This window comes from Tachypleus tridentatus, chromosome 3, assembly GCF_004210375.1.
Source record: "Tachypleus tridentatus isolate NWPU-2018 chromosome 3, ASM421037v1, whole genome shotgun sequence".
Taxonomy (NCBI): Eukaryota; Metazoa; Arthropoda; class Merostomata; order Xiphosura; family Limulidae; genus Tachypleus; species Tachypleus tridentatus.
Genome location: NC_134827.1, coordinates 78,978,212 through 79,004,142, shown reverse-complemented (window position 1 = coordinate 79,004,142; position 25,931 = coordinate 78,978,212). Strand labels below are relative to the sequence as shown.

The following is a 25,931-nucleotide window of genomic DNA, read 5'->3' as shown; positions in this document are numbered from 1 at the left end:
TTTATGTCTATAGTAAGCTGAGTGGTTTGACCTTCCATATTATCCTTTTAGGATCATTCTTATCTTAAATAAAAAGGAAACCATCTTTTAAAAAATTCCTAAATATATCCTACATCACCTTTTAAATAATTATACCAATGCACTTATTACAATTTTTCCTCACGTGTTTGGGTTCGGATCCTCGTCCCACAAAAGATGCCTGCCCTTTTTGGCCCGGCATGGCCAAGCGTGTTAAGGCGTTCGACTCGTAATTAGAGGGCGTTATAATGTGACGACCAATCCCACTATTCGTTGGTAAAAGAGTAGCCCAAGAGTTGGCAGTGGGTGGTGATGACTAGCTGCTTTCCCTCTAGTCTTACACTACTAAATTAGGTACGGCTAGCACAGATAGCCCTCGAGTAGCTTTGAGCGAAATTCAAAACAAAACAAACAAACCTCACGTCTTCAAAATTGACATTCTCAAAATTAGGAAGTAAAATTGAGTTTCTTTTTATCTCAACGTGTAGAAAAATATCAAACCTAATCATGCAATGATTATTCTTCTCCACATGTTCCTTGACTTAAATAAATAAATCTAAAATAGAAATCTCAGCTGAATCACTTCAAGAAATATTTCGACTTGCTACTTTATACCATGTGATCCCACTCAGTGTGTATATGATTAAGTCTCCCATGATTCAAGTGCTTTATATTCACCAAACAGTTAAAAACTATTTCAGTACATCAGCATGCTCTAGAAATGTACCTCAGAGAATTAAAGTGAGCACAGACAACAAAAGAGGTATAAACACATGTACGTATAGAAATATACGAATAATCTTTACATATACAATAATATGTAAATAATAGTTCATGTCTTTTACCTCACTGGTCAGATTCTGTTATATTTAATAACTTCTAATGACTGCTAGAGCTAGTGATAAGGCTATACACATATCTATACATATATACAGAGACAGGATCAAGAATCATGTGTGCCCATGAAGATCAAGGCCTAAATAAAAATAATGAAATAGTACTTTCAATTCATATTAGGGCCTTAGCACAATATCCCACAATGCACAGGATACCTACCTCAGAATAAACATATTCTAGGGGGAGAACCTTTAATTCATGATAATTTGTACAAGTATTGATATCAACCTCTGAAGTTGGTTTATCTGATTTCAAGTGTCAGACACAAAAGCAAACTGTTGCAATTATTCTGCATAATTGTTACCTAAACTATAGGATTAGTATATGCTTACAACCATTTTACACATCCAGTTTACTGAAGAGGAAAACTACATTCATAATAAGTTTATGAATCCATAGAAAAACAACCTAAGTACTTCTGATTTAAAATATATTTTTCTTTGTTTTTGAATTTTGCACAAGGCTTTACAAGGACTATCTGTGCTAGCCATCCCTAATTCAGCAGTGTAAGACAGTCTTGGCCGCTCTTTTACCAACGAATAGTGCCCCTCCCCACTGCTGAAAGGGCATGTTTGGTATGACTGAGATTCGAATCTGTGACCCTGAGATTACGAGTCAAATGCCCTAACCATCTGGTCACTATTAGGTACAGTAAGTTAAGATATAATAACATCAGTATCACCACAATTAGTTAAAGATGTTTTATTTTTTAATTGTAATTAGTTGCACATCCATTTGAACATGGATTTATTGTTTGTCTATTTAACCTCACCTTTAAACTCTTCTTTCGAGTATCTTGATGCTGATACTTGTTTTTATTTGAAGAGTATTCACGTATGTAGTCTTTCTATATATAATACTGGTTCTTGCTATTTTAGTTTCTTGAACAGAACATTTAAGTTGTATTATTGGCACTTACTGAAATTGGATTAGCATTTTGATTTTGATATATCTGTTCATTTTTCAGTGAGATGTTATTTTTATCTTACAATTTGTTTGTCTGTATGGGATCTCATCATTTTAAACATACATAGAATTGCCTAAATAGATGAGCATGTTACTATGGCTGTCTTTGTAGTGCACTCTTTAATACATGAGGGTCTTTGGTTGCTTAGTGATTTATGATTTAAGAACTCTGGTGGAGAAATATGATAATTTTGTGTCCTCTTTTAACTGTATACCAACAACTTTTCTATGGGTTTTTTTATGGAAGCTGTGAAATAAGAGAATTTCCGACCATCTTCATCTGTTTCCACTTATTAACTTCTGGATACTTCTGTAACTTATTAAAGAGAACATACTGAAATAGCTTAGGTATGTGATTCTAAATAAACAAGTAGCCTGACAAAAACCTTACTTTCACACATGTGAGATGAATAAAGATACAAACTGAACTGTAGGAGTGAAAAGATGTTCTCAAAATGGGCATGCAAGAACACTCTTGAAATACCAAATGATCCCTTGTTGTGTGCATTACATTGTGTATTTCTTTAAAATTATCGAGGGTGTCTTCAGTTGATACCCATAGAACAGTGGGGATGCAACATTTACCAGATTTAACTTCTATTTGAAAGCTTCAAATATGGTATGATACCAGATACTTGATTTTAAATTGTAATAAGCTAGATGTGAGGGTTTAACTTCAGTGCATCATATGCCTTAATCATCATTTACTACCTTGTAAGCATTTGTTTGTGGGCTATTATTTTATTCCTAATGAAACTTATTAGGAAATGTGTGAATGCGATAAACATGTTTTTAAACAGGTTAACAAGCATTAAACTTATCTCTTGAAGTTGGAATTCCAGCTGCTAAGTAGTAACTTGATCATTCATATCATTATGTAATTATTTATGTTATACATGTGCATTGAATTGTTTATTTAATAATAAGGGTAAAATATACATGTATACAGTTTAAAATTATCTTTTTTTTTTAGCTGTACAGTAGAAGAAATTATGGCTACATCAGGTGAGATTGTAAAAAATGTTAAAGCAGAAAAATAAACTATTAAATTCAAAGTGTTACCTCTTTATTCAGATGAAATATATTTAAAATAACTTACATATAATTAGATATCATTTGATTCTTTAAGATATCCTTGAGAAATGAAAACATTTAAACTTGAAAGGAAAATGTTGAAGGACCACATGACTTCTTGTTATCTGCGTATTGTATTTTGTTAGCAAATGACAATGATACCTAAGGAATAGAATCCACAGAGAAATGGGATACCACAATTATCATATTTAACTTTAATTCACGAATCTCATATAAGGAATACAATAACACACTTCAATTTAACTTTTCAGCTTCTAGTTGTTCATGCTAAAATCCAGGTTTAGTTCTGTCTGTTAAGCTTGAAGATTTGTAAGTGTGCTTCCAAAAAAGTTCCAAAGAATAGCATTTAGTAATTTTAAAAAGTTTTTACAAAACTTTAAGGTTCATTTTCTCATAAAAGAAGTGTGTTATATATTGAAAACATATTAATGTAGATTGTATATTTGAGAACTATTTTCATTTTTTATTGGCTTTATTTAAATTTGTTGATGAATGTAATCCATGTATTTTATTCATTACACTATATTGCTCCAACATTTCCTGTCATTGTGTGGGTTCATGTCCAGTCTGCATACTGATAACAAATTAATTTGTTTCTTATTAAACTTCATTTATGCAGGCTTCACTTAACAAAGAACTTTTTAATAGAAACATTGAAACTAATATACATACCTAAGTTACTTTCAAACTTGCAGAATTTCCTCATTAGTTGATTGATAAGAATCACACTGACTACTTTTGTTCCTAACTCTCGTTTCCTAACTTACTAATGGACACTGAACTGGTTCACTCACTTGTTATTTATTAAGTTATTAATTAAGTAATTGACAGACTCTAATTTGTGTTTATACTGTGCCCTTATATTTCTACTAAATAGATTCTGTATAAGCCTTACATTAAAAACATTTCTAAATATATTACATCACCATTGCAAACAAACATCTATATTAAAATAGTAAAACAATGTCATACAACTAGAAATTCATGAATAAGCAACATACTGGATTAATGACTTACAACAGTATTCAATGTTTTATTTTAAGTTATTTTGCACCTGCTATTAATGTTGATTAGGTTGATATTATATATTTAGTACAAGTTTTTTTTTTTATTAAACTAGAGGGTATATAGTTACACCTATATAACTTATAACTATATATCTACTATATCTGTTTGTTTTTGAATTTCATGCAAAGCTACACGAGAGCTATCTGTGCTAGCCATCCCTAATTTAGCAGTGTAAGACTAGAGGGAAGGCAACTAGTCATCACCACCCACCATCAACTCTTGGGCTTCTCTTTTACCAACAAATATTGGGATTGACCTTCACATTATAATGCCTTCATGGGTGAAAGGGCAAGCATGTTTGGTGCGACGGGGATTCGAACCCGTGACTCTCAGATTACGAGTCAAATGCCTTCACCCACTTGGCCATGCTGGGCCTATCTACTATATAGTATCATGTATTATATACAAGTTATGAGAGAGGAAGATACATGGTTGTTTTTTAAAGACTCATAACATAAGTAAATTGATGCGTAGAATTATATACAGACTGTGTTTTCTATATTGTAATATTTTTCACAGAAGTATCTTGTGTCTGATGATTATTAGATGGCTCAGTTAATAAATTCTGTTTTTTCTTCAATTTTTTACTAATGAAGATTAAAACAAAATTCCTCATTTTGAACAGTTAATGAATGGAAACGAGATCAGACAATATGATTGCATTAATTCTGAGCTGGTTAGGAAAGAAATTAGGAAATTAGGAAAACCATAAGGCTCCTGGGCCAAATATTTGCCCAAGGGTTTTAAAGGAGGTTAAAGTTTGGATATGTGAACCACTTGCTATTTTTTGTAAGTCCTTGAATAGTGGGTAGGTACCAAAGGATTGACAATTAGTTAATGTAATTCATCTTTTCAAGGGAGGTGATATAAATTGTTCTGGTAATTATAGACCTGTTAGTCTTACATCAGTTGTGAGGAAAGTTTCAGAAAGCCTGATAAAGATGCCTTTGGAAAGTCATATAACAAAGTTTAAAATTTTATTGAGTAATCAACATAGTTTAACTAGGGGAAATCTTGCTTTACAAATCTTTTAACAATTTTATGGTATATAGTCAGTTTTTAGTGGCAAATAATATGACCAGTATGCTATCTACATATACTAAAGTATAAAAGTTTAGGGGACTTTGATAAGTTGAATTTCAATAACTGACTCTTATAAGAAAAAATTATATATGCACTGTCTAAAATATATTGTTGAAATGACTGAAATATTGATAGTAAAAGTTATTTATAAATATTTATGATTTTTTTGTTTTTGAGAGAAGTTAGTTTTTTAAAGCAAGATTGTGGTAAAATATGTAATCACGTTGTTTTTCATTTTATTCAAGTTGAGTTGGACCAAATCTTTAGTGTGCTTTAAGTAAAGAAAAGTTATTGTTTTAAGTAAGTAAGAAAAAAATCTAATTATGAAATGGTTGTCAAAATTAATTGTTTGATAAATTTCTAGAGGAATGCAAGAAAGAAAGATAGGAAGTAAATTAATGCAGTAAAACCTTGTAAAAATACACTTTTAAGATTATTAATTAACCTGTATTATACTAATGCCATTGACATTTGCACTGGTGTGAGGTTTGTGGCTAGAGCATTTGTAACAGTATTAACATGTCATAAGATTGAAAAGTTTTTTTTCAAATTGTGAAGCTACCTGAGGAGATAAAAGTATTTCTCATTAGTAGAGTAATTTAATTATAAATGACAGATTTAAAAGCTTTATTAATTTGGGGCTGTTTTTCAATTTTTACATATTTGTTTTAACGTTTTTTGTTGTTGTTTATAAATGTGGAAACTTTTTATTTATTTACACCATTTGATTCTGTGATATAAACCAGTGTTTTGATATATATTTAATATCCATATTGATATACTTAATAAGTACAAATAACTTACATAACTTAATTACAGTGTATGATTAAACTACAAGTTTATAGAATAAAGTGACAAATTAGGAAGCCAAATTGAGTAGGTTTTTGTTTTTTTTAAAGGCACACAGTGAGAACCAAAAGTAAATATTTAATTTGATATGTTTATGTGGAAATGTTGCCTCTTCATTCCAAAGAATATTCCATTTTGATATCTGCATTTTGCCTGAATACAACTACATTGTATGTTGAAAAGCTTTGTGAGAAAAGAGGATTAATTGTTTGTCTTTTCTTTGGCTTTTTATTATTTTTTGGTATATTGTTAAAACAAACTCCTTCTACTTTCATTTTCTTGAGTCTTGAGCATCATGGTTCTGTTTCAGACCTCCAAATATACGACGAGATAGTCAAGCCCAAGCTACTCTTAAGGGTTGGTTATTCCGACTAGAAGGGGGAGCTTTGAGACAGTGGAAGAGAAGATGGTGTGTCTTGACGGACTATTGTTTGTTTTACTATAAAGGTAAACCAAAATAAATAAAACTAACAGTTTGATTAGATCTCTAAATCTTGTAAGATTTACTGGATGATTCTAGTGTTAATTGTTAATTTGAAAATGGTAGTATTACAGCAAAGTATCTTTATGTGTAAATTTAAAGCAGGAATAAACTATTGCACAAATTGCAGAATTAATGCCACCTTTCAATGTTTGTCAGCACTGTTTACTGTAGTGTTAGGGTATTATAAAATGACATTTCAAATTCTTTCTGTTATTCTTCTTTACAGGGAAGTGAATATTTTTGTAATTTTTCTACCTTGACTCCTTCTTTCTTGAATTAAGATATACATGTATTGCTAGATTTTGAAGAAGACAAACTTCTTGGATCCATAATTCTTCCCAGTTACAGGATTTCACCATGTTGTGCCAACGACAAAATAACAAGGAGGTTTGCCTTTAAGGTATGAATTTATGCATCTGATAAGTTAAAAGCAGAAAAAATTGGTTTAATTAAAGCAAATGTTGAATTAGGTTTCCCAGATAAACAAAGGAAGTTCATGTTAGGTATGTAAGTTGCCAGCTTCTCTTTTAGAGGATTGGTTAAAAGGAAAGTTATGCTGAAACGTTGTAGAACGAACTGTAATTGCCTTTTGTTGGAGACACAAGTGTAGAGGATGACGTTTTGAAAGTATTCTGCCTTTCGTATTCAGGTGAATACAAAGTTTCATCATGAATACTCTGCCTAAACAATCTATCAAAGAAAGTTACATTCTTTACACTCTTATACCACTCAAAAATAAATGGTATTATACCAAGAGGGTAAAGGAGTGTAACTAAAGCATTTACATAATGCAATAGTAATAGTGTAGTGCTTGTTACAGTAAATGAAGTTTTATCAAATTTTATGTGGTAATACTGTGTGACTTCCAGAAGGGAGAAAAATATGTTTTCTTTATTTCTAATTTTTTTTATTAATCTTAAGTAAGTCATTATTAATAATAATTCATATACTTTGTACTATGGAAAATAAATTTATTCGTCAAGTCATCTGAAAATGGATTTTTTTTAACCTCAAATAACTTTTTAACACTCTTCATGTTTCAAAAAAACATTTGCTTGAATTAATTTGGACAAAATGTTTCTCAGTATATTTTTAATTATTTTTCAATATTTATTTGCATTTTCTAAGTTATTACATTCAGTCCTCATTAAATGGCATTGGAAATGTTGATTTTTGCTGATGTCATTTAGATTTATTGTAAATTGTGTGTCATAAACACTGAATGAAAATAAACATTCCTGTTCTTTAGTTCTATTGAAATAATATATCTCACATGTAAATCCAGATATGGAACATTTACTTATCAGTATATTCTGTGCAGAAATATAATAACAGGACATCAAAGAACTTATGTTCTATTAATATATTAGAATAGGCTATCAGAATGAAAATTAAAAATACTTGACTGTTTTTGGAGCTCAATCCAAGAAACATACTGAGAAAGAATGGATTACAGTTAACTATTCATTATTGATGCATTTGTATAATAATTAACTTACAAAGGACATGTACATGTGATTCTCTCCTTAGCTGACTACTAACAAGTCCATTTATTATTGGGTTTGAATAATGTTTAATATTTATTGTAAGCTTAGAGAAGTAATGGAAATATACTTATGAGGGTTTATTACAAAACTGGTTTGCAGCTCTAGAATTAAACTTTCAATTTCTTTTTTTTAAGTAACTTAAAAAAATTTGGGATAACAGTTGAGGTTTTTCCTTTTTAATTTTTATTTATATTGGTTCTTCAACTGTGTACAGTTAATTCCTCTGGTGTATTAGATGGTTCATTACTAAGTTGTAAGATGTTGTATGTGTTTATCTCAACCTTTCCCTTGTGTTTTTATTTTACATTAAGAAAAATGGTTCCTTTTTTATCATATATCCATTTCTAACTTTTTTCTGGTATGTTGAACAATAACTAATAATATTTTGTTTTTCCACATTGAAAGAAACTCCAACACTAACCATTAGAATGTTAGAATTACACAAGGGAAATTGCATGACTTACCACTTTACATGAACTGTGGATGCTATTATGTAAATAGGGTGCATAGGTATACAAGTAGGCATTATTGTTACATTTCTGCTTCAGGTATTCATGGGAATTATTAAGTATACATTTATTCTAATATAGTTATATATAGTTGCTGAGCAAAACAAGTAAACAAAAAATGAAACATTTCAAAGGAAATATAGTGAATTTCACATTATCTACCAGAGGTGTATGTAGAATGAATGAATTGTAATTGTGATGAAAATAACAGTTAGGTGAAAAGTTCATATATAGGTTCCTCAGCTATTTCAAAGAAGATGTTTTATTATGCCACCACAACATTTGTAACATACTGATTGGGTGAAAGAAATGTTGCCCAGTCAAGAAAATTTGTTTCCTGGCTAATAGAATTTTATTCACTGGGTTATAATAATATATTGATAAATCACAACTTTCTATGTATTGTGTGAGGGGTTTCATACTTATAAATAGTAAATGCCACTCAGTAGAATTTACTTTAAAAAATGCTTCATACAGCACTTGTAGTAAAATAAACTTAGATTTAGATGTACGTATGTTTTTAGAATCTTTTCCATCAGAAAAATGATGTTTGCATTTTGTTTTTATGATTAAAAACACTTTTTTCTCTGTGCATATGCTCTGAAGTATACATTTTGTTTGTTTATTTGTTTACAGGGACTACTCTAAGTTTTACATCCTTTTACTTTTTATTTCAACAGTTTTTTTGTATTTTACCATCTTTTGAAAATGCATATGGAACCTGAATTCTACTAAATCAGTAAGCTTTTATTTTTATATTTATTTCTTTTTATTTCAAGTATGTATTACTTTTTGCAAGCATAAAGAGAGCAGATTTGATGACTCTGTATTTGGCATTGCAATATTAGTTGCATGCATTAGTTAATATGGATTAACCTTTCTCTTGCTCTGGTACTGATGTTTACTTCATATTTCTAGTCTGAAATTTTGATATAGGTAAAGTATTCTAACATTTTGTTACATTCTTTCATAAGTTTATACTTGGATGTGTTACTGATAGTTTATAACTGGATGCAGGCTGGTTTAATCCTCATCTGATGGAGTGTTCTTGGCAGATGTTATTTAGGACATTCTCTTTTAATCTGTTGATAATCGACTATGCATAAGTTCGTTCTTTTTATAAGTAATTTAATATTTTTGAATATTATTTAGATAAAAATGTGTTAATTTTAGTATATAATTAGACTTTAAACGTTTAGGACAAAAGCAAACACCAAACTGAACGATCTGGTCTGTTTTGTGTTTTTTAAATTCTATATTATTACAGTTTCATAACAGATATGGGAAACTATTGTTTTAAGATAATGGTGTAAATACTCATTGATATTTATATTTTTTTACAACTTTGTAATTTGTATTGCTAATGAATTAATATCAAGTTAGTAATGTAGCAAAAAACAGCTAGTAACCCACTAGGGACATCACTAGGACTCACAAGCAGGATTTTATTCTGCCTAAAATATTTTAATATTTTAAGCAAAGTTAGTAAACTTTGGTTACAAAGGTTTCTGTACTCTCTCGATATGAACATACCCTAAATCAATGCGAAAACAAAAAAATTCTCGTGTAAACAGTCAAATAACTGTGTTTTAAATGTGTCTGCCATAAAAGTGTCCAGAAATAGTTGTTTAATAATATATTAATATAAAAGTACTCACAAAGATTTACATATAAGTTCTACCTTTTACATCAATTAACAGGCAGAGCACCAGAACATGAAAACTTGTACTTTAATTTTTACTCTTTGTTATGTAATAAAAGCAGAGCACCAGAATGTGAAGACTTATACTTTAATTTTTACTCTTTGTTATGTAATGAAGGCAGAGCACCAGAATATGAAGACTTACTTTTTTGCTGCAGAGTCTCGGGAGCTAATGATACAGTGGATGAATGCTTTATGTCTGGCAACAATCATGCAGACATTTACAAGGTAGGTTAAAAGTTTTGACATGATTGTAGACTAAAACAGAAGTTAAGTTGGAGCTTATCATATTTCTTTACTTTATTTTAGCTACTTTTTGTGTGCAGGTTAAAAATTTCTGGTAAAGTAATTAATTAAAAAAAACATTTTCTCTTCTTGTATCACAATAACATTTTCTAGTTTTATACATCATAAGGTAAATCAGTAGAAACATTTTTTTAAAGGAAGCAAGAATAAATATGAAACTGCTTAATAACAAACAGTTACCCTTCTTTACAGTCACTGATAACTTCTGTATTTTATCAGAAGACAGTTCAGTACCGATCAGCTGAGTATGCCACCAACACCAGGGTTGAATGATGACAACTCTCAGTTCGCTTCTTCTCAGCCCTGCAAAGTACAAGATCGAGGTGACCTCTCAAAACCTTCCTACAGTAGCTTAGTATCTACTCAGTCCACCTGTGATCACTCAACTCTAAATCTGTCAAGAGATGTAGAAGGGAACATCATTGCTAATGATGGTACTAGTGACAGTGGTTTTTTAAGTAGCAGTGAGAGGTATCTAAGCCAGTATATTAGTCAGTCAGTTATTCCAAGTTCTGTTTGTTCCAAAGGGAGAATAGGACACTCTTATTATACTGTTGGTCCACCAAAGCCAAAACGCCTTCATGCTAGCTGCATAACTCTTCCTCAGGGTGCTCCTGATCTAGTGCCACCTTATGATATAGATCCAAGAGGGGGTAGATTTATTAAATCAAGTGATCAAAGACGGTTTTATTATGATGACAGGTACAACTTCGATTCTAGATGGTATGACAATTGGGAAAATGAATACAATTATTGGACTTGGCAGGGAGATATGTGTTATAAGCCACAGCTCTTTTTTAGGATGTCACCTGGGTTCAGTACAGCCCTCAGGCCACGGTCTAGGCACAAGTCTGAGTGGGACTACGAGAATTTATCTGTTTATGGACATGCTTCACAGCCAAATGGTAATATGATCATGGACCCATTTCTCCAAAGACCACACTCAGATAACTCTGCCAACAGAATAAGAGAATTTGATCTTCAGTCAGTAGATATCCCATTTGTTGGCAGTGATTTAAGTCATTCACCGTGGTCTTGGAAAGAAATAGAAATGGACGACAGTGATGACATGCTTGATAGGATTGCACAAGATCCTTCATGTCTCTATAGTATGTATAGTAATAGGAATTTGGAAGCTCTTCCAGGCAAGAATCACCTTAGGTCTGTATATGGGTCTTACTATGATAGTATTTCTGATTTGAGACATCAGCAACCTTGGAGTTCAGGTGGTAATTCATGGTATCCCAGAACTGAAAGTGATACAGAACAGAAAGAATGTATTTCACAAAAACTCCAAGTAAACAACTCTGATGGGATTTTTATAACTAGTCCAATGTTCATCAATGAAAATATCCATGAACATTTTGATGCTGGCCATCAGAAACACACTGGTTTGGTTCCAACTCATAGCTTCGATAACTCTGATGGTCAGGATGTTCAGAGTATAGCTCAACAAGAAGAATCTGTGAAAAGTCTTATGGAGTGCAGAGAAAAAATGCTTTTATCTCCAATGGTTGGAAAACAGAGCTTTAAAGAAAACAGGAATGTAGAGGTTTCAACAACCAATATTTCTCCAGAAGGACCACCTCCAAGACCCCCTCTCCCAGAGGAATACTCTCAACAAGTGCTGCAGAGCATAGAGGCCCAGGAAATGCAGCAAAGAATGTGGAGGCTTCATCTACAAAGTAAACAGATTAACAAAGCTGTGCATTCTATTCCACTATCATTCTTTAAGTCTAATGACACTTCTGAAACTTTATATGAACCTAAGAAGCTTTCACATAATGAACTTGAGCCACAAATCCATCGCCAGTTAGGGACAGCTAGTGGAAATAAGCAAGAAACAGACAACAGTCAGAGAACAAAGAGGGCTTCCTCTAGATCACGAGGTAATCTTTCTTTGATAGCAAAGTTTTTTAAGAATATAGCTTTGAGCAATGATTTTAAAACATCACTTCATGTAGTATTGATTTTACAAGGTATGTAAATATGAGACAGATACTAGACCATGAAATGCTACACTTCACAATAATGATGCTATAATACCAGTGTGAATATTACAGCATGCAAAAATTATTTATTCTTTCTAGACATTTTGAAGTATTATAATGACAAGTATAATTAAAAACAAAGATATGGAAAATTATATCAGTATGTGGTTAATGCTATGGATAGTTGTAATACTTAAACTTTATGGTATCAGGATCCAAATTGGAATCACAAGCCTCTCAATTTGCTATAACAGTGATTAGGCAAAGGTTATAAAGTTATACCACAATAAGTATGACTGTTAGTGATGGTCCTGTTAACTCAAAATAACATGCATGAGTAAGACAGTTGTTGCAAATAAATATTTAACAAAGTTAAACAGTGTGTTTTATGGAATAAAATAGCAGCATTTAGTGTGATGAATCATGAAATATTCCAGTGAAGAAAAAGTGAAATTAAAATTTAAATGTATATTCAATAATGCACTAAGATGTCAAATGTTTAAACATGTAGACAAATAAATTAGTTACTATTGGTGTAACACATGTATATATAATGAAGAGAGAGAAGTACCTTTGTGTGTACAAATGTAGTAATTACCAAGTAATAAGCAAGATAAATGTGTTTGAAGAAGTCCTATGGCTAGGACTATAAACAATAGCTCTTCCTGTCTTACCATATTGGTTACTAGCTATAAATAACTTCCATTTTTCTTTGTTTGTTATTGTTACTTTTGTTAACTTCTGCTTTTGAATTTGTCCCTATTGTGACAGCTCTAGTATCCATGGAATAAGCCAAGTGGATAATCAGTATAGGTAGTAGATTAACTATTTGCAGTTATCTTTTCATCAGCACCTTCACAGATATTGCATACTGTCTTGCAAGTAGGTGTGTGTAGGTGATATTATTTATTGTTCTCCTGTGCATAACTTGTTATCCTGGCTCTCCTCTTGTAACCTCACTGCACTGGTCACGATGGCTCATGTTCAGCTTTACATATACACTTTATCATCACCACCAAAATGTTTATAGTCATGTGACTGAATCTAAGTTGTCTGAGATCAAGACTTTCATGTACTAAAGAACAATCAAGTCTTCGTTCAGTTGAGGCCTGGGTCATGAAACATAAGGTTCTCATATGGTACAAGTTAAATTATAGCACTGTCTCGTGCACTTAAATATTTATTGTGCTATTATTTAAAGATCAGTGTTGTACTATGAAAATGTTATGTTAACTCTGTGAAGACAATTTTTATCTATATACCATTCTGTAGGAGTCTAATCAAAATATATGTTAGAAATTTAGCTCTTAATTTCTCCAGGACTGTTTTTTTTTATAACATCAATCAATGTATGTATGTCAGCATTAACCAATTTTTCAAGTGCAAGCAGTCTTGTCCCAGCATTTTGTAGCATTTCATTCGTGTCCTCTTCTTCATTATCTCTTCATCTATTATGTAGTTTTAGTCATTGGCTGGTTGTAAAGTACCAGGATCAAATAATATCATCTCTGCACTTCTGTATTCACAACATCAGATGCTCACTAGTATGTATCAGGTACGTTGCTTTTCTGCTCATTTATATTCACAATAAATGTTACTTCACAACCATCGGTGCTCAGTAGCATGTGTCAGACACATCGTTCCTTAAATGCTACTCTGTGATCACAAACGCTGATTGCCTTGCTACAAGGTTCTTGTTCTGCTAGTAAAGTTTCCAATTGTTGAGCTGATTTACAAAAGTAGAGATGACTAGATTTGTTCATCCATCATATTTATAAGGGAAATACTCATTCCAAGCAGTTTTATAGTAACATATGACTGTAGTGTCTGGCAATGTGATTTATTGGTAAAATACTTGGCCAACATAAATTTTCAGAAGAGCAATGATTTAAGCTCAGTATTTGTATCATTTTTCTGTTCAATTTGAGCATAGTTACTTGTGCATTTGTTCTGTTTCCCAGAATGTGGTGTGCTAATCATCATACATACATCTATTGTTCTGTCATCACCACGTTTTCATGCAGATCTGTACCACTATCATAATAAATTTAATCATAAATAGGCCTCTTAATTCATCTCTGACTTCCCATTTTTTTGGTTCTGCAACAAGAGAAATGGTGTCTTTTCCTTGGCATAGTTATGAATGTCTTTCTACCAGTTTGCTTTCTCTATTAACTTGCATCTTTATCCAAGTTGGACTCCATGATGGATGTTCCAATTCACTCTACAGCATGGCCCTCTTCATGCCTTCCAGCTGCTATAGCTCAGTCCTGTCTATATTCTATACTCTTATGAGTCTCACCATTTTAACTCAAATAAAATATACTAAATATACACCAGTATATCAAATGTCATATAATTCAATTCTGTTGCTTTATAAATGTTGATTTGTCTAGCATCACTTTGAAAACACTTTCATCTCCTGTGAATGCAACTTAACTAACAGTAGTCCAATTAACTCATATTTTGTAATAAAATTACACAAAGTTGTCAGACACTTCATAGCTTATGATTTATTAATTAATGGCTAAACTGTCCATTTCAAAATAAGGCTACCTCTAGTTACCAGGTTAACTTAATGTTTAATCATCTTGGATTACATCTTTCTAGCCTTAAGAACTCTGTTTCACATCTATTCACCTGCAATTTAAAATATTTATAATTGATATTGGACTTCTAAACTTAATTCTTTATAAATTTAAAGGAAGTTTCTTGTTGTGGTGATGGCCAGAACCTAAGATTTTTTTTCTCATAATTTATCATAACACTAAGTTTAATAGTGTGCAATCTCCATAACTATTGAGTAATTTAACAAACACTGGATACATTAAGTTGAGGATGAAGATCACACCTGTTCTGGATGTAATGTAGTTTCTCCACTAGGGTGCTAATTTTCTATTGATGTGATCCCAACTGGATAAAAATGAAAAGTCAATCCCACAGAAGTAAATTTAGTAACTTAGGATGTGTTCCATGGTGTAGAATAGCTAGGGCACTGAGGAGTATACTTCAAACAACAAAAAGATCCAAAATCTCCTTGCTGGGTACCAAAATGCATGCAACGGTAGGATGAGGATCATACCAGATTCACCTAAAGCCCTGAAATCGTGGATTTGAGGGAAATACCAACTCAAGGGCATGACACAGGATTAGCATTGACCCAGAAATTTGGGAATGGGTTAATTGGTATTTGAGAGAAGTCCATCATATGCAATAAATTTTTGCAATCTTAGACTGGACCAAAACGTTCAAAGGTCACTAATATTCTCATCAAAAGAGAAATTGAGGAAGTACCCAGTACTAGGGTGCTAATCTTCTATTGATGTGACCATGACCTATGCAGATGCATTGTGCATGAATAATGCCCTCTCTGGTCCATCCACTTTATCAATGTGGAATTCTTACTGTAGTGTGAGAGAAGGCAAATATTTTGGTGAAGTTAACATTGTCTTAAAACAAAATTGTATTTCCAGTAATACTTACCACCTCTCACTTTCTACTGCCATTTATCCCCTCTGAGAGCTGGTGTTAAAGACTACAGATTGAGTCAGTGTTGGAAAAGTGACAAAATTATCTGAAGGAAGTTCTTATATATAGTACCAGTATAGAGGGTATGCTTAAATAGGTGGAAAGTGTCACAAAAAAGATAATGCCAAGGAAAACTATGTGGAGAACAAAAGACTGGAGCAAGCAAGATAAAATCAGACTAATATTTACATGGGCAAAGGATGAGAAACCCCAGCAATCAAGTAGTACCTGTAGTGTGAAAGGAGGTACGTTTTGGAATTATGTATTTATTTCTTTTCTTTTAGTTAAAATGAAAAAAGGATGATAAATGATTCTTATTTTGACTTTTTCTTGCTGTCCAGAGCCTCCTGTAAGTTCAAGTCGTGTTCGGGAGAGTAGTAGACCAAAAGTTCGTCGAACAAGCTGGAGAGGAAAGAGCCCAGGCCATCGGAAAGCTGTAGGAAGAGCTATTATGTCAGACTCAGAGCTGTACGTCCATCAGGTTAGTAACTGTAATACTTGCAAGGTGTCAGAAGTGCACATAGAGAAACTCTTCAACTCTAATACAGAATATTAAATAATTTGACATCTTTAGTCAGTCATGACTATATGTTATTTATAGAGTCTTTAAATGTTTACTTGTGAGTCTCCAGTTACACGTTTTAATCTAAAAAATGATATTAGATGAAATTTCTTTGAAGAAGCCAAGGTTATTATCATTCTTCATAGTTCTTTAAATTACATCTGGTTAAAAATGCTCTACAACATCATTACCTCTGGTTAATGGTTAACATTCTTTACAATATTGTAGATATTTGTAACATCAGTAAAGAATACAGTAGCGATACAGTCTAAATCAACTGATGGTTATTCTATTTATGTTACAATTACAATAATGCCTTATTTTTTACTGATGTTACAAATATCTAAAATGTTGTAGAGGATGTTATCCATTAACCAGGTTTAATGGTATTACAGTAATTGTATTACTGTTTTTCATACAGTAGCAATACACCAGCAAAAACCAACAAATAAAACCTTACTTGGTTATACGTGTACGTGTATTAACTATGTGATTATCTTTCAGGTATGTATCACTTCCAGATAGATAAACTTTCTCCATTGACAATAACAGATACTTACTGTCTTCCACAAGTTTGTGGTATGTTCATTTGTAATGACCCAAATTTTTTTCACTTGACAGCAATAATTGGAATTAAAAAAAATGCTTAAATTTGAGATCAGTTTTATATATCAAAGCATTTAGTGTTTATTTAAACTCCTAACTTTGGCTACTGATGTATTACTTCCTTTCTTACAGGGTCATTTTTGTTATTTTTTTCCAGAAAATACCATATATTTTAAAATGAATAACTAAAGATTTCATTATTTTCTTTAAATTGTAACTTTTAAAGCGTTCTTTATCATACTATTTTTACATATAAAAATAACATAACTTGGTGATCAAACCTTATTCATTAATTACTTATTCAGTACTTCAGTTTATTTTCACGTACTACAGTTGTAAGATTTATATTTAATACTTACATTTATTATGTTGTCCACATTGTGCTACCAGTCTTCAAAGGTACACAGACTGATACAGCATTCTTCAAGTTTGAGCTCTAGTCGGAAAAGCATTTGTATTTCAGCTGGGGAACTACTGGACAAAACTGTAAGGATGTTATCTTGTCTGGAATACCTTTATAAATATGGTCCATTGCGTAAACGTTTTGAAATGGCCAATTATCTTAATAATTTAAAGATTATCTTTATTATATCCCAAGTGTTTTAATATTTTTATTATTGGTATTATTTTGCTCCTATATAAAGTTTTCAGTTTATAAAAGAAATTTAAATACTAGTTGTAAAATCAAATTGTTTATGTTTATTCCACAACCAGAAATTAAAAGTCTGCACTTGAAAAGTAGAACGTTTGACATATTGAGTAATTCTAATAAAGTATAAGTTTAGTCAACATTGAATGTTTTTTTCAGGTGAATCCAATAATGAGTTAAATCAGTGTTATTTTTTATGTATTAAAGACAAAGTTTATGCATTGTTGTTATGAGATAGCTAAAAATTTAAATATTTTTATACAATTATTCAAAAATAAAAGATTGCTATCTCTCGTTGTGGTCAGAATTTTTTTTAGATTTATGTACAGTTTTCTTTTTTTCTTGTGAAGATTTTAGAATATTTTTGCTATGACACTAGTATATGTGTGTATCTTGTTCTGCTTTTATGGTTGCAACTTTGTCAGTTTTGCAAGTTTTTTTGTGAATCTCACAAAGGTGTTTTTGTTGTGAATTTCAGCATGAAGAACTGGTTTTGTTTCTAATCCAGCTTCGACAAAGTCAGACACAGTTGTCTCAAGCACTGGAACGGTGTCAAATACAAGTGCTTAATGAACAACGCATGGTACAGGTGTAAGTTATTCTTTCTCTCACAAGTGATGATTCACTAGTCGCTAGGGTACTGGACCATAGATCCAAAGGCCCATGATCTGCAACCCAATGCTACAAAAAGAAAAATAGATACAGTGTATCTATGTGCAGGGTACCTTATAAGCATGAAGGTCAAATCCCATTTGTTGATTAGAATATTCTGTTCTAAGAGTTGTCATTTAGTGTTATTGATGTTTTGCTTTCACACTAGTCTAGCAATTTATAACCAGGAATGATTAGCACAAAGAGTTCTTATGTAGTTTTGTTTGAGTATCCAGAATAAACAAAGAAATAAACCATTACACGTGCAGTATCTTTTAACTGTAATGAAAATTTAAAGAACAATATGTGTTTTAGAATTACTTGGACATGAAAAAACAAGTAACTGGAAAGAGGCTTTGAGACTTGTACTTCAATCTAGGACGGTCGGCTAACAAGGCCACTGTTTGACCACACACGTTATTGAAGAATACATGCTGTTTCTGTTCACCTATATGGCTTCTTACTATAAGTATGATTCCCAACCAGTTTCTAACAACCTTAAATGTTATTTGAAAAGTCATCAAAAAAAAAAAAATCTCAGAGGTCCCATAATCTCTCTTCTCTTATTGGTTTTTTATGTAAAATGCTGTCTAGAAAAGTTTTCTATAACAGATATAGGAAAAGGCTTTTAAATTTTTTTTTGCTTTTGAAATTTTTCACTGTGTATTTATTCTTTTAAAAAAAAGTTATCCTGATAAGAAATTGTCAGATTTTTAGTCATGTGCAATACTGTTGTATGAAAGGATAATTCTACTCTGTTCAGGAAGCCCCAGGAAAAAAGACATGCAGAAAAATATAAGAAGCTTTGTCAACAGTTGGAAGATTTGCAAAAAGAATATGAACTTACCCATCCTTTGGTTAACTTAGTTGAAAATCTGGTTCGACTAGGAACTTTATGTGGTGCGACTGAAAGAAAGTCTGCTTCTTTGTCGAAACTAGTGAGTTGATAGTAGGGTTATAAAATTAGAGACTAGCAAGTTGATAGTAGTGTTATAAAAGTAGAGACTAGCAAGTTGACAGTAGGGTTATAAAATTAGAGACTAGCAAGTTGATAGTAGTGTTATAAAAGTAGAGACTAGCAAGTTGATAGTAGTGTTATAAAAGTAGAGACCATTGAGTTGATAGTAGTGTTATAAAAGTAGAGACTAGTGAGTTAAGAGTGGTGTTATAAAAGTAGAAAATTGTGAGTAGTGTTGTAAGTTGTGTTATAAAATCTAAGAACCTTTTTCATATGTTTAGTTTGGTCACTTTGAAGTAACTTCCATTTTTTACACTTGATATGTTTTAATTTCTTCTAGTTGAATATTATTTTGATTATATACCTTCTTGATTTACTTTACCATCAGAATTTAACGTTATCATATTGTCATCGTATGTTACCCATTGCCCGAGGCAAATTTACATATTATGCTGAAAAGTTAATCAAGTATTTGTAAGAAACTAATGAGTGTTATCATTTGATGGAAAAAATTGCAACATGAAACTGTTTTCATTGTATTTTTACATTACCACTGATTATATATGTGAAACAAACCTTTATATCTATTTAAATGTTAAATTCTTACTAATCTATTTATGTAAAGTTACAGTTTTCTATTGAGTGTAAACAATTTTTTCTTTATATGGCCTGTAAAGTATTATTAGCTATTGACAAGGTCGTTAGTAAATAATACAGTCTTGTGTGTCTGAACGTATAAGTGTTGTCCTATAATTTCATAAGTGGTTCTCCTCATAAATAATCGTCATTTATTTGAAATAATGTTTCCATGAAAGAGGATAATCAGAAAGGTTTAAATAAATTACCCTGACAGAAAACGTTTTCAGAATAGGAATTCTAAATACATGAAAGTGTATGGTATACCTTTACGTTTACAGGTATGACAATAAATTAATCGTACCAAGAATGAAAGAAAAATAGTAATAACCTTTAGTGTATAGAGCTTACTCTTAAAGAACTGTGATGATAATATAGTGTTTTGTTAGCATTAATCTTTATCATAAACTTTCAATTACAGTAGGCTATGAACTGAAGCAAGACCATAAATCAATCTGGCAATAATGATAGCTAATTAACAACATTTTGAACTGCTTTCTCTTAGAAAGGTTAGGTATCCTCACTGTTAACGTTATTTTGGTTATAAATTGCCGCATTTTCACTTATCTCTTTTTCCCAAACGTCAAGAGCAATTATGACTTTGTTAAGATATTGAGTTGTAAATTTTTTAGTAAACTGTTAATCTGAAGTTGGTGAAGTCTACTTAGCCTTTAATAAACACAGCTTAGAAGAGTCAATTGCATGACTGTGAGAGGTGTAAGTTACATCACTGTTTCATATTGCACAGTTAGCTTAATCAAAACCTTATATACAAAGTGCAAGCTCTACTAAACAGGTGAGATAGGTTTGTTATTCTGTTTACTGGCTATGGGCTAAATATTCAAATAGTTCTACATTTTGTAATAAATATACCCCCTTGTAAGTTACACTTGAAGCCTCTATAGGAGGAAATATAAATGAATTGTAACAAATAAATAGGTGCAAACCAGAAAATAAGCAAATGTAGGGTGACAGAAGGTTATTGTGCCCATCAAGTTTTCTCCTTACTCATAAATTATAATTAATTAATACAATTAATCCTAATTATATGTAGTCATTCCTGTTCATACAAAACTTTAAATAACATCCACACACTGTTTTAAACAATCAAAATAACAGAACAGCCACATTATCAGACAAGTCACGTAAGAAGCGAGGCAAACACTGCCCAATGTCCAAATAATACAGGTTTCCCTTAAGTTCAATTACGTTTGTAAAGCTGTTTATGCTAGTCAGCCTCAGCTAAGAGCACAAACAACTATTTTCTTAGCTCTGTCTCTGATTACAAAGGGAATAGTAGAATGGTCGTCCAGGTATAGAATTGAAAACAAAATCGTTAAAGTGATCTATTTAGACAAAAGTTTTGTTCAAAATACTAACAAAATAAATGGAAACCCAATCTATCATTAGCTTTACAACTTGTCACTTAAACCAGTTTTGAGGAATTCTCCCCTTTACCATTAACCTTGATTAAACAAATCAAACTAGGGCTCATGTATTGGTGAAGAGTATATTAGACATAGATGTCTATTTTTAGATGTCGTTTACTCACACAGTGATCCTACATTTGTATAGAATTTTCAAGGATATACACTGCAGGCCAAAATTTTAAGGCCAATTAACGTAAAGACAAAATATGCATTTTACGTTGTTAGACTCAACCACTTATTTGAGTAGATCTTCGAAAGATGAAAATAAGAAAAGAGAAAAAAAAAACTAACTTTCTTAGCATTTAATAGGGAAAATGTGAACACTATGAAATTAGCCTAAATACTAGCTGGTCAAAAGTTTAAGACCATACTGAAACAAAGCGTTAATCGGTAAACACGTAACGAAATTTAATCATTTGTGTTTAAGCATTAGCGTTGTCAACATCTTCCACTTACATCTCCTGTGTTACATTGGGTAAAAACATGGCAAAGGCTAAAGAGTTGACAGAGTTAGAACGTGGCAGAATTGTCAAGTTGCAAAAGCAAGGTCTCTCTCAACGTGCCATCGCTGGTGAGTTTGGGCGTAGTAAAACTTCTGTTGCAAATTTCTTAAAAGACCCTGAGGGACATGGAACGAGAATTTCAAGTGGTTGGCCCAAGAAAATTTCGCCGGCGTTGAACAGAAGGATTCGACGGGTTGTCCGGCAAGACACCAGCCAATCGTCGAACCAGATTAAGGCTTTTACGGACACAGAATGCAGCTCAAGAACAATAAGACGGCATCTATGAGAGAAAGGCTTTAAAACCCGTAAGCGTTCTTAAAGGCTACGCCTCCTTTCACACCAAGAAACAGCTCGGTTAAACTTTGCTGAGAAGCACCAAACATAGGACGTAGAAAAGTGGACGAAGGTTTTGTTTTCTGATGAGAAAATAATTAACCTGGATGGTCCAGATGGCTTCCAACATTACTTGAACGATAAGGATATCCCACTGGAGACATTTTTTCTACACAACACAGTGGAGGAGGTTCCATCATGATCTGGAGTGCTTTCTTCTTCCATGGAACAATGGAGCTTCAGGTTTTATAGGGGCATCAAACAGTGGCTGGCTACAATGACATATTGGAGAGAGCATCCTTATTAAATGAAGGCCCTGGCTTGTGTGGAAATGACTGGATCTTTCAGCAGGACAACGCTGCAATCCACAATGCCAACAGGACAAAGGACTTTCTTATGGCAAATAACGTGATTCTTTTGGACCATCCATCGTGTTCGCCCGAACTGAACCTCATTGAAAATGTTTGAAGGTGGATGGCAAGGGAAGTCTATAGAAATGGACGTCAATTCCAAACAGTGCATGATCTTCGGTGAAGCCATCTTTACCACTTGGAATAATATTCCAGCCAGCCTTCTGCAAACGCTTATATCGACCATGCCAAAGCGAATTTTTGAAGTTATTCGAAATGAAGGCAATGCAACTCACTACTGAAACCTCTTGATGGGCATTTCCTACTTTGTTTAGGACTTCTTTTTGGTATGGTCTTAAACCTTTGACCAACTAGTATGTTAATTTCATAGTGTTCACATTTTCCCTATTAAATGCTAAAAAAGTTTTTCTATTTTTATTTTCCCTTTTCTTATTTTCATCTTTCAAAGCTCTACTTAAATAAGTGGTTGAGTCTAACAACGCAAAATGCATATTTTGTCTTTATGTTCATTGGCCTTAAGATTTTGGCCAGCAGTGTATTTCATGTCCTTGAAATTCTCATTGTTTGTTTGTTTGTTTTTGAATTTCGCGCAAAGCTACACGAGGGTTATCTGCAATATCCGTCCCTAATTTAGCAGTATAAGACTAGAGGAAATGCAGCTAGTCATCACCACCCACCGCCAACTCATGGGCTACTCTTTTACCAATGAATAGTGAGATTGACCACCAGGACGAGCATGTTTAGTGCGATGGGGATTCAAATCCGCGACCCTCAGATTACAAGCTGAATGTCTTAGCCACCTGGTCATGCCAGGCCTGAAATTCCCACATAAATATAAATCATAAACCATACATAAGATACTAAATTTAGGCTAGAAAACTTTATGTAATTGTAATTTTTTTATTATACTTAATAAAATTATACAGATTTATAATCATCAAAGAGAACGTAAATAATTAACTTATTGGAAATAGTTCTAACCACTGTAGTTAAAGCACTGTTATAATTTGCAAACTGTAATAACATGTTAAAGAAATAATTATTACATTTTCATGTTCTTGTGAAATGGATTAGTCTTTTCCATCTGCAAATACCTGTTTTGAATGTGATAATTTTGTACATTTTAAAAACTGTTATTTTATTTTTGCACAGGAAAGAGTTGGTATAGCAAAGTATATACCGTCTGAAAAAATCTTAGAATTTGCTAATCACCTCCAAGAACGTCAGAGGCTACGAGGTGAAATAGATGGTGTTGAGATGAGTGTTATTGACAGTGAAGGACTTAGGGTACATTTGATTTTTTTTTAGTTGATAATATTTGTGACATTTCAGTTCTTATATAAAATGGATATGTTGAAAATAATTTTATAAAAACACTTGCACATATTGTACTTCAAGAGTTTTCTATTAATATTGGCCACCCTCTTTACTCTTCTATTTGTATTTAGAATTTGGATTTGAAGCATGGCCTTTTATGTTTGAAATATAACTAAATAAAGCTAATATCAGCTTTTTACAGCGTTTATAATTCAGTTATTTATGCAAATGTTCGTTTAAAATAATTGTTTTAAGCATTTGTGACTGTTTGTATTATGGAAGGGCATTTACTTACTTTTCTAATATTTTTGTCTTTCATTCAAAGCACAGTTTTTAATATTGTATCTACAATAGGTAAATCATCTTACTATGTTTTGTTTTGTACTCTTACGTGTGCAATTTCCTCAAAATGGAGCCAAAGGCCACTTTGAGGGATCACCTGTTTTAACCACTTGTACCATTGTATAGTGATGCATTGTCAGTCAGTAGACACTAAAATGACATCACATAAGGGGCACTTAACATTGCAATTGGACTCTTGTGACATTAGTAAAATGTGTGCATTCCATGAATCACGTGAAGACTTATTTAGAACATGTCATGATATATTTGAACTTCAAAAGTAAGACAAAAATATTCGTTACTCTTACTTTTGGTTTTATTTACTTTTGAATCAGAACACTTTCAGGGGCTCTGTGAGAGAACATCTAGTACAACCATACTGGTTATCTTTGTGCCATATTTTATGTACACTTTAAGCAATACATTTAGCTTGAACACATTAAAGGTACATTTTGTTTTATTTATGCAATTATCTATGTAATCGTGTTTTGTACACTTACATATACGTATCTTAGTTATCCTATAAATGTATCCTGTTGTCAAAATTTATTCTGTACACTTACACATGTTGTATATGTTTCCTGTTGTCATAATTTATCTTGTACACTTATACATGTTGTACATGTATCCTGTTGCCATAATTTATTTAGTACACTTATTATGCAACACGCATATTAAAAATACGGGATGTTTGGAAAGTCACTGTGCACTTATATATTTATTAACAGACATGTTTTAATATAGAATACAGGAGGTAAATATGAATGACAATTATAAACAATGTTGAATGTGACCCCCGTTGGCATCAATACAGGCTTGGATCCTTCTTATTTTGTTTCTAAACACCGCTATCAGTTGCTGGCTTGAAATAGAATGAATAGACATATGATTACAAAACTACACACCCTGTATATTCCATTATCTTGTTGCCATAATTTATTTCGTACATTTATAATGTGATACATATGTCCTGGTAATGATATTGTTATAATTCATTCTGTAGGAGAAGATGACACGTTTGTATCATCTAGACCGTCTGGTTCAAGAGGAATCATCTCATTTTGCCTCCCTTCAGAATGACAAAGTAAGACTGGATATTTTATCAGCTTAGAAGATAGTTTAGGTTTTCTGTATTTTCGTGACTTAAATAAAATACCTCAAATAAAAGCCATTAAGAACTAGCTATACATTTGTATCCAAATACTTAATGTTATTTTTTTATGTATCATAACTTGTATGTTCATACTTCTTATGTTATGAGAATATAGTGAATATTAATACAGGTTTCTTTTTCTGAAACTACAAAAACACTACATAAATTAAATATTTTTATAGTAACTTATTAAAATTACATATTTGTTAACATGATTGGAATGTCTGTACTAATGTTTATATTATACAGTAGTTAGTTCTAAGATAAGCTGCAATATTACATGTGAGAAGGAATTTATGAGGCAGAATATAAAAACTTGTATATAAAATTTTGTGCAATGACACGTTATTTTATAGAATTAGAAAAGAAAATATACA

General features: G+C 31.9%; 1 protein-coding gene and 1 long non-coding RNA gene across 2 annotated transcripts in view; one reads left to right on the top strand and one right to left on the bottom strand.

Moving 5' to 3' along the window:
- LOC143247285 (uncharacterized) overlaps positions 1-25,931 on the top strand; it is a 120,964-nt gene that overhangs the window by 60,022 nt on the left and 35,011 nt on the right. Inside the window, exons 4-14 of the mRNA XM_076495055.1 lie at positions 2,855-2,886; positions 6,287-6,423; positions 6,760-6,860; positions 10,337-10,446; positions 10,744-12,413; positions 16,385-16,524; positions 17,602-17,697; positions 18,339-18,451; positions 19,275-19,449; positions 23,895-24,029; positions 25,405-25,485. Coding sequence (XP_076351170.1) covers positions 2,855-2,886; positions 6,287-6,423; positions 6,760-6,860; positions 10,337-10,446; positions 10,744-12,413; positions 16,385-16,524; positions 17,602-17,697; positions 18,339-18,451; positions 19,275-19,449; positions 23,895-24,029; positions 25,405-25,485 — 2,790 coding nt within the window. The remainder of the gene's footprint in view (positions 1-2,854; positions 2,887-6,286; positions 6,424-6,759; positions 6,861-10,336; positions 10,447-10,743; positions 12,414-16,384; positions 16,525-17,601; positions 17,698-18,338; positions 18,452-19,274; positions 19,450-23,894; positions 24,030-25,404; positions 25,486-25,931) is intronic.
- On the bottom strand, positions 10,464-19,477 carry LOC143247286 (uncharacterized). The gene is made up of 3 exons (XR_013026462.1): positions 19,359-19,477; positions 17,571-17,724; positions 10,464-10,827 (listed from the first exon to the last, which is right to left on the bottom strand). It is a non-coding gene; the product is annotated as an uncharacterized LOC143247286 (long non-coding RNA).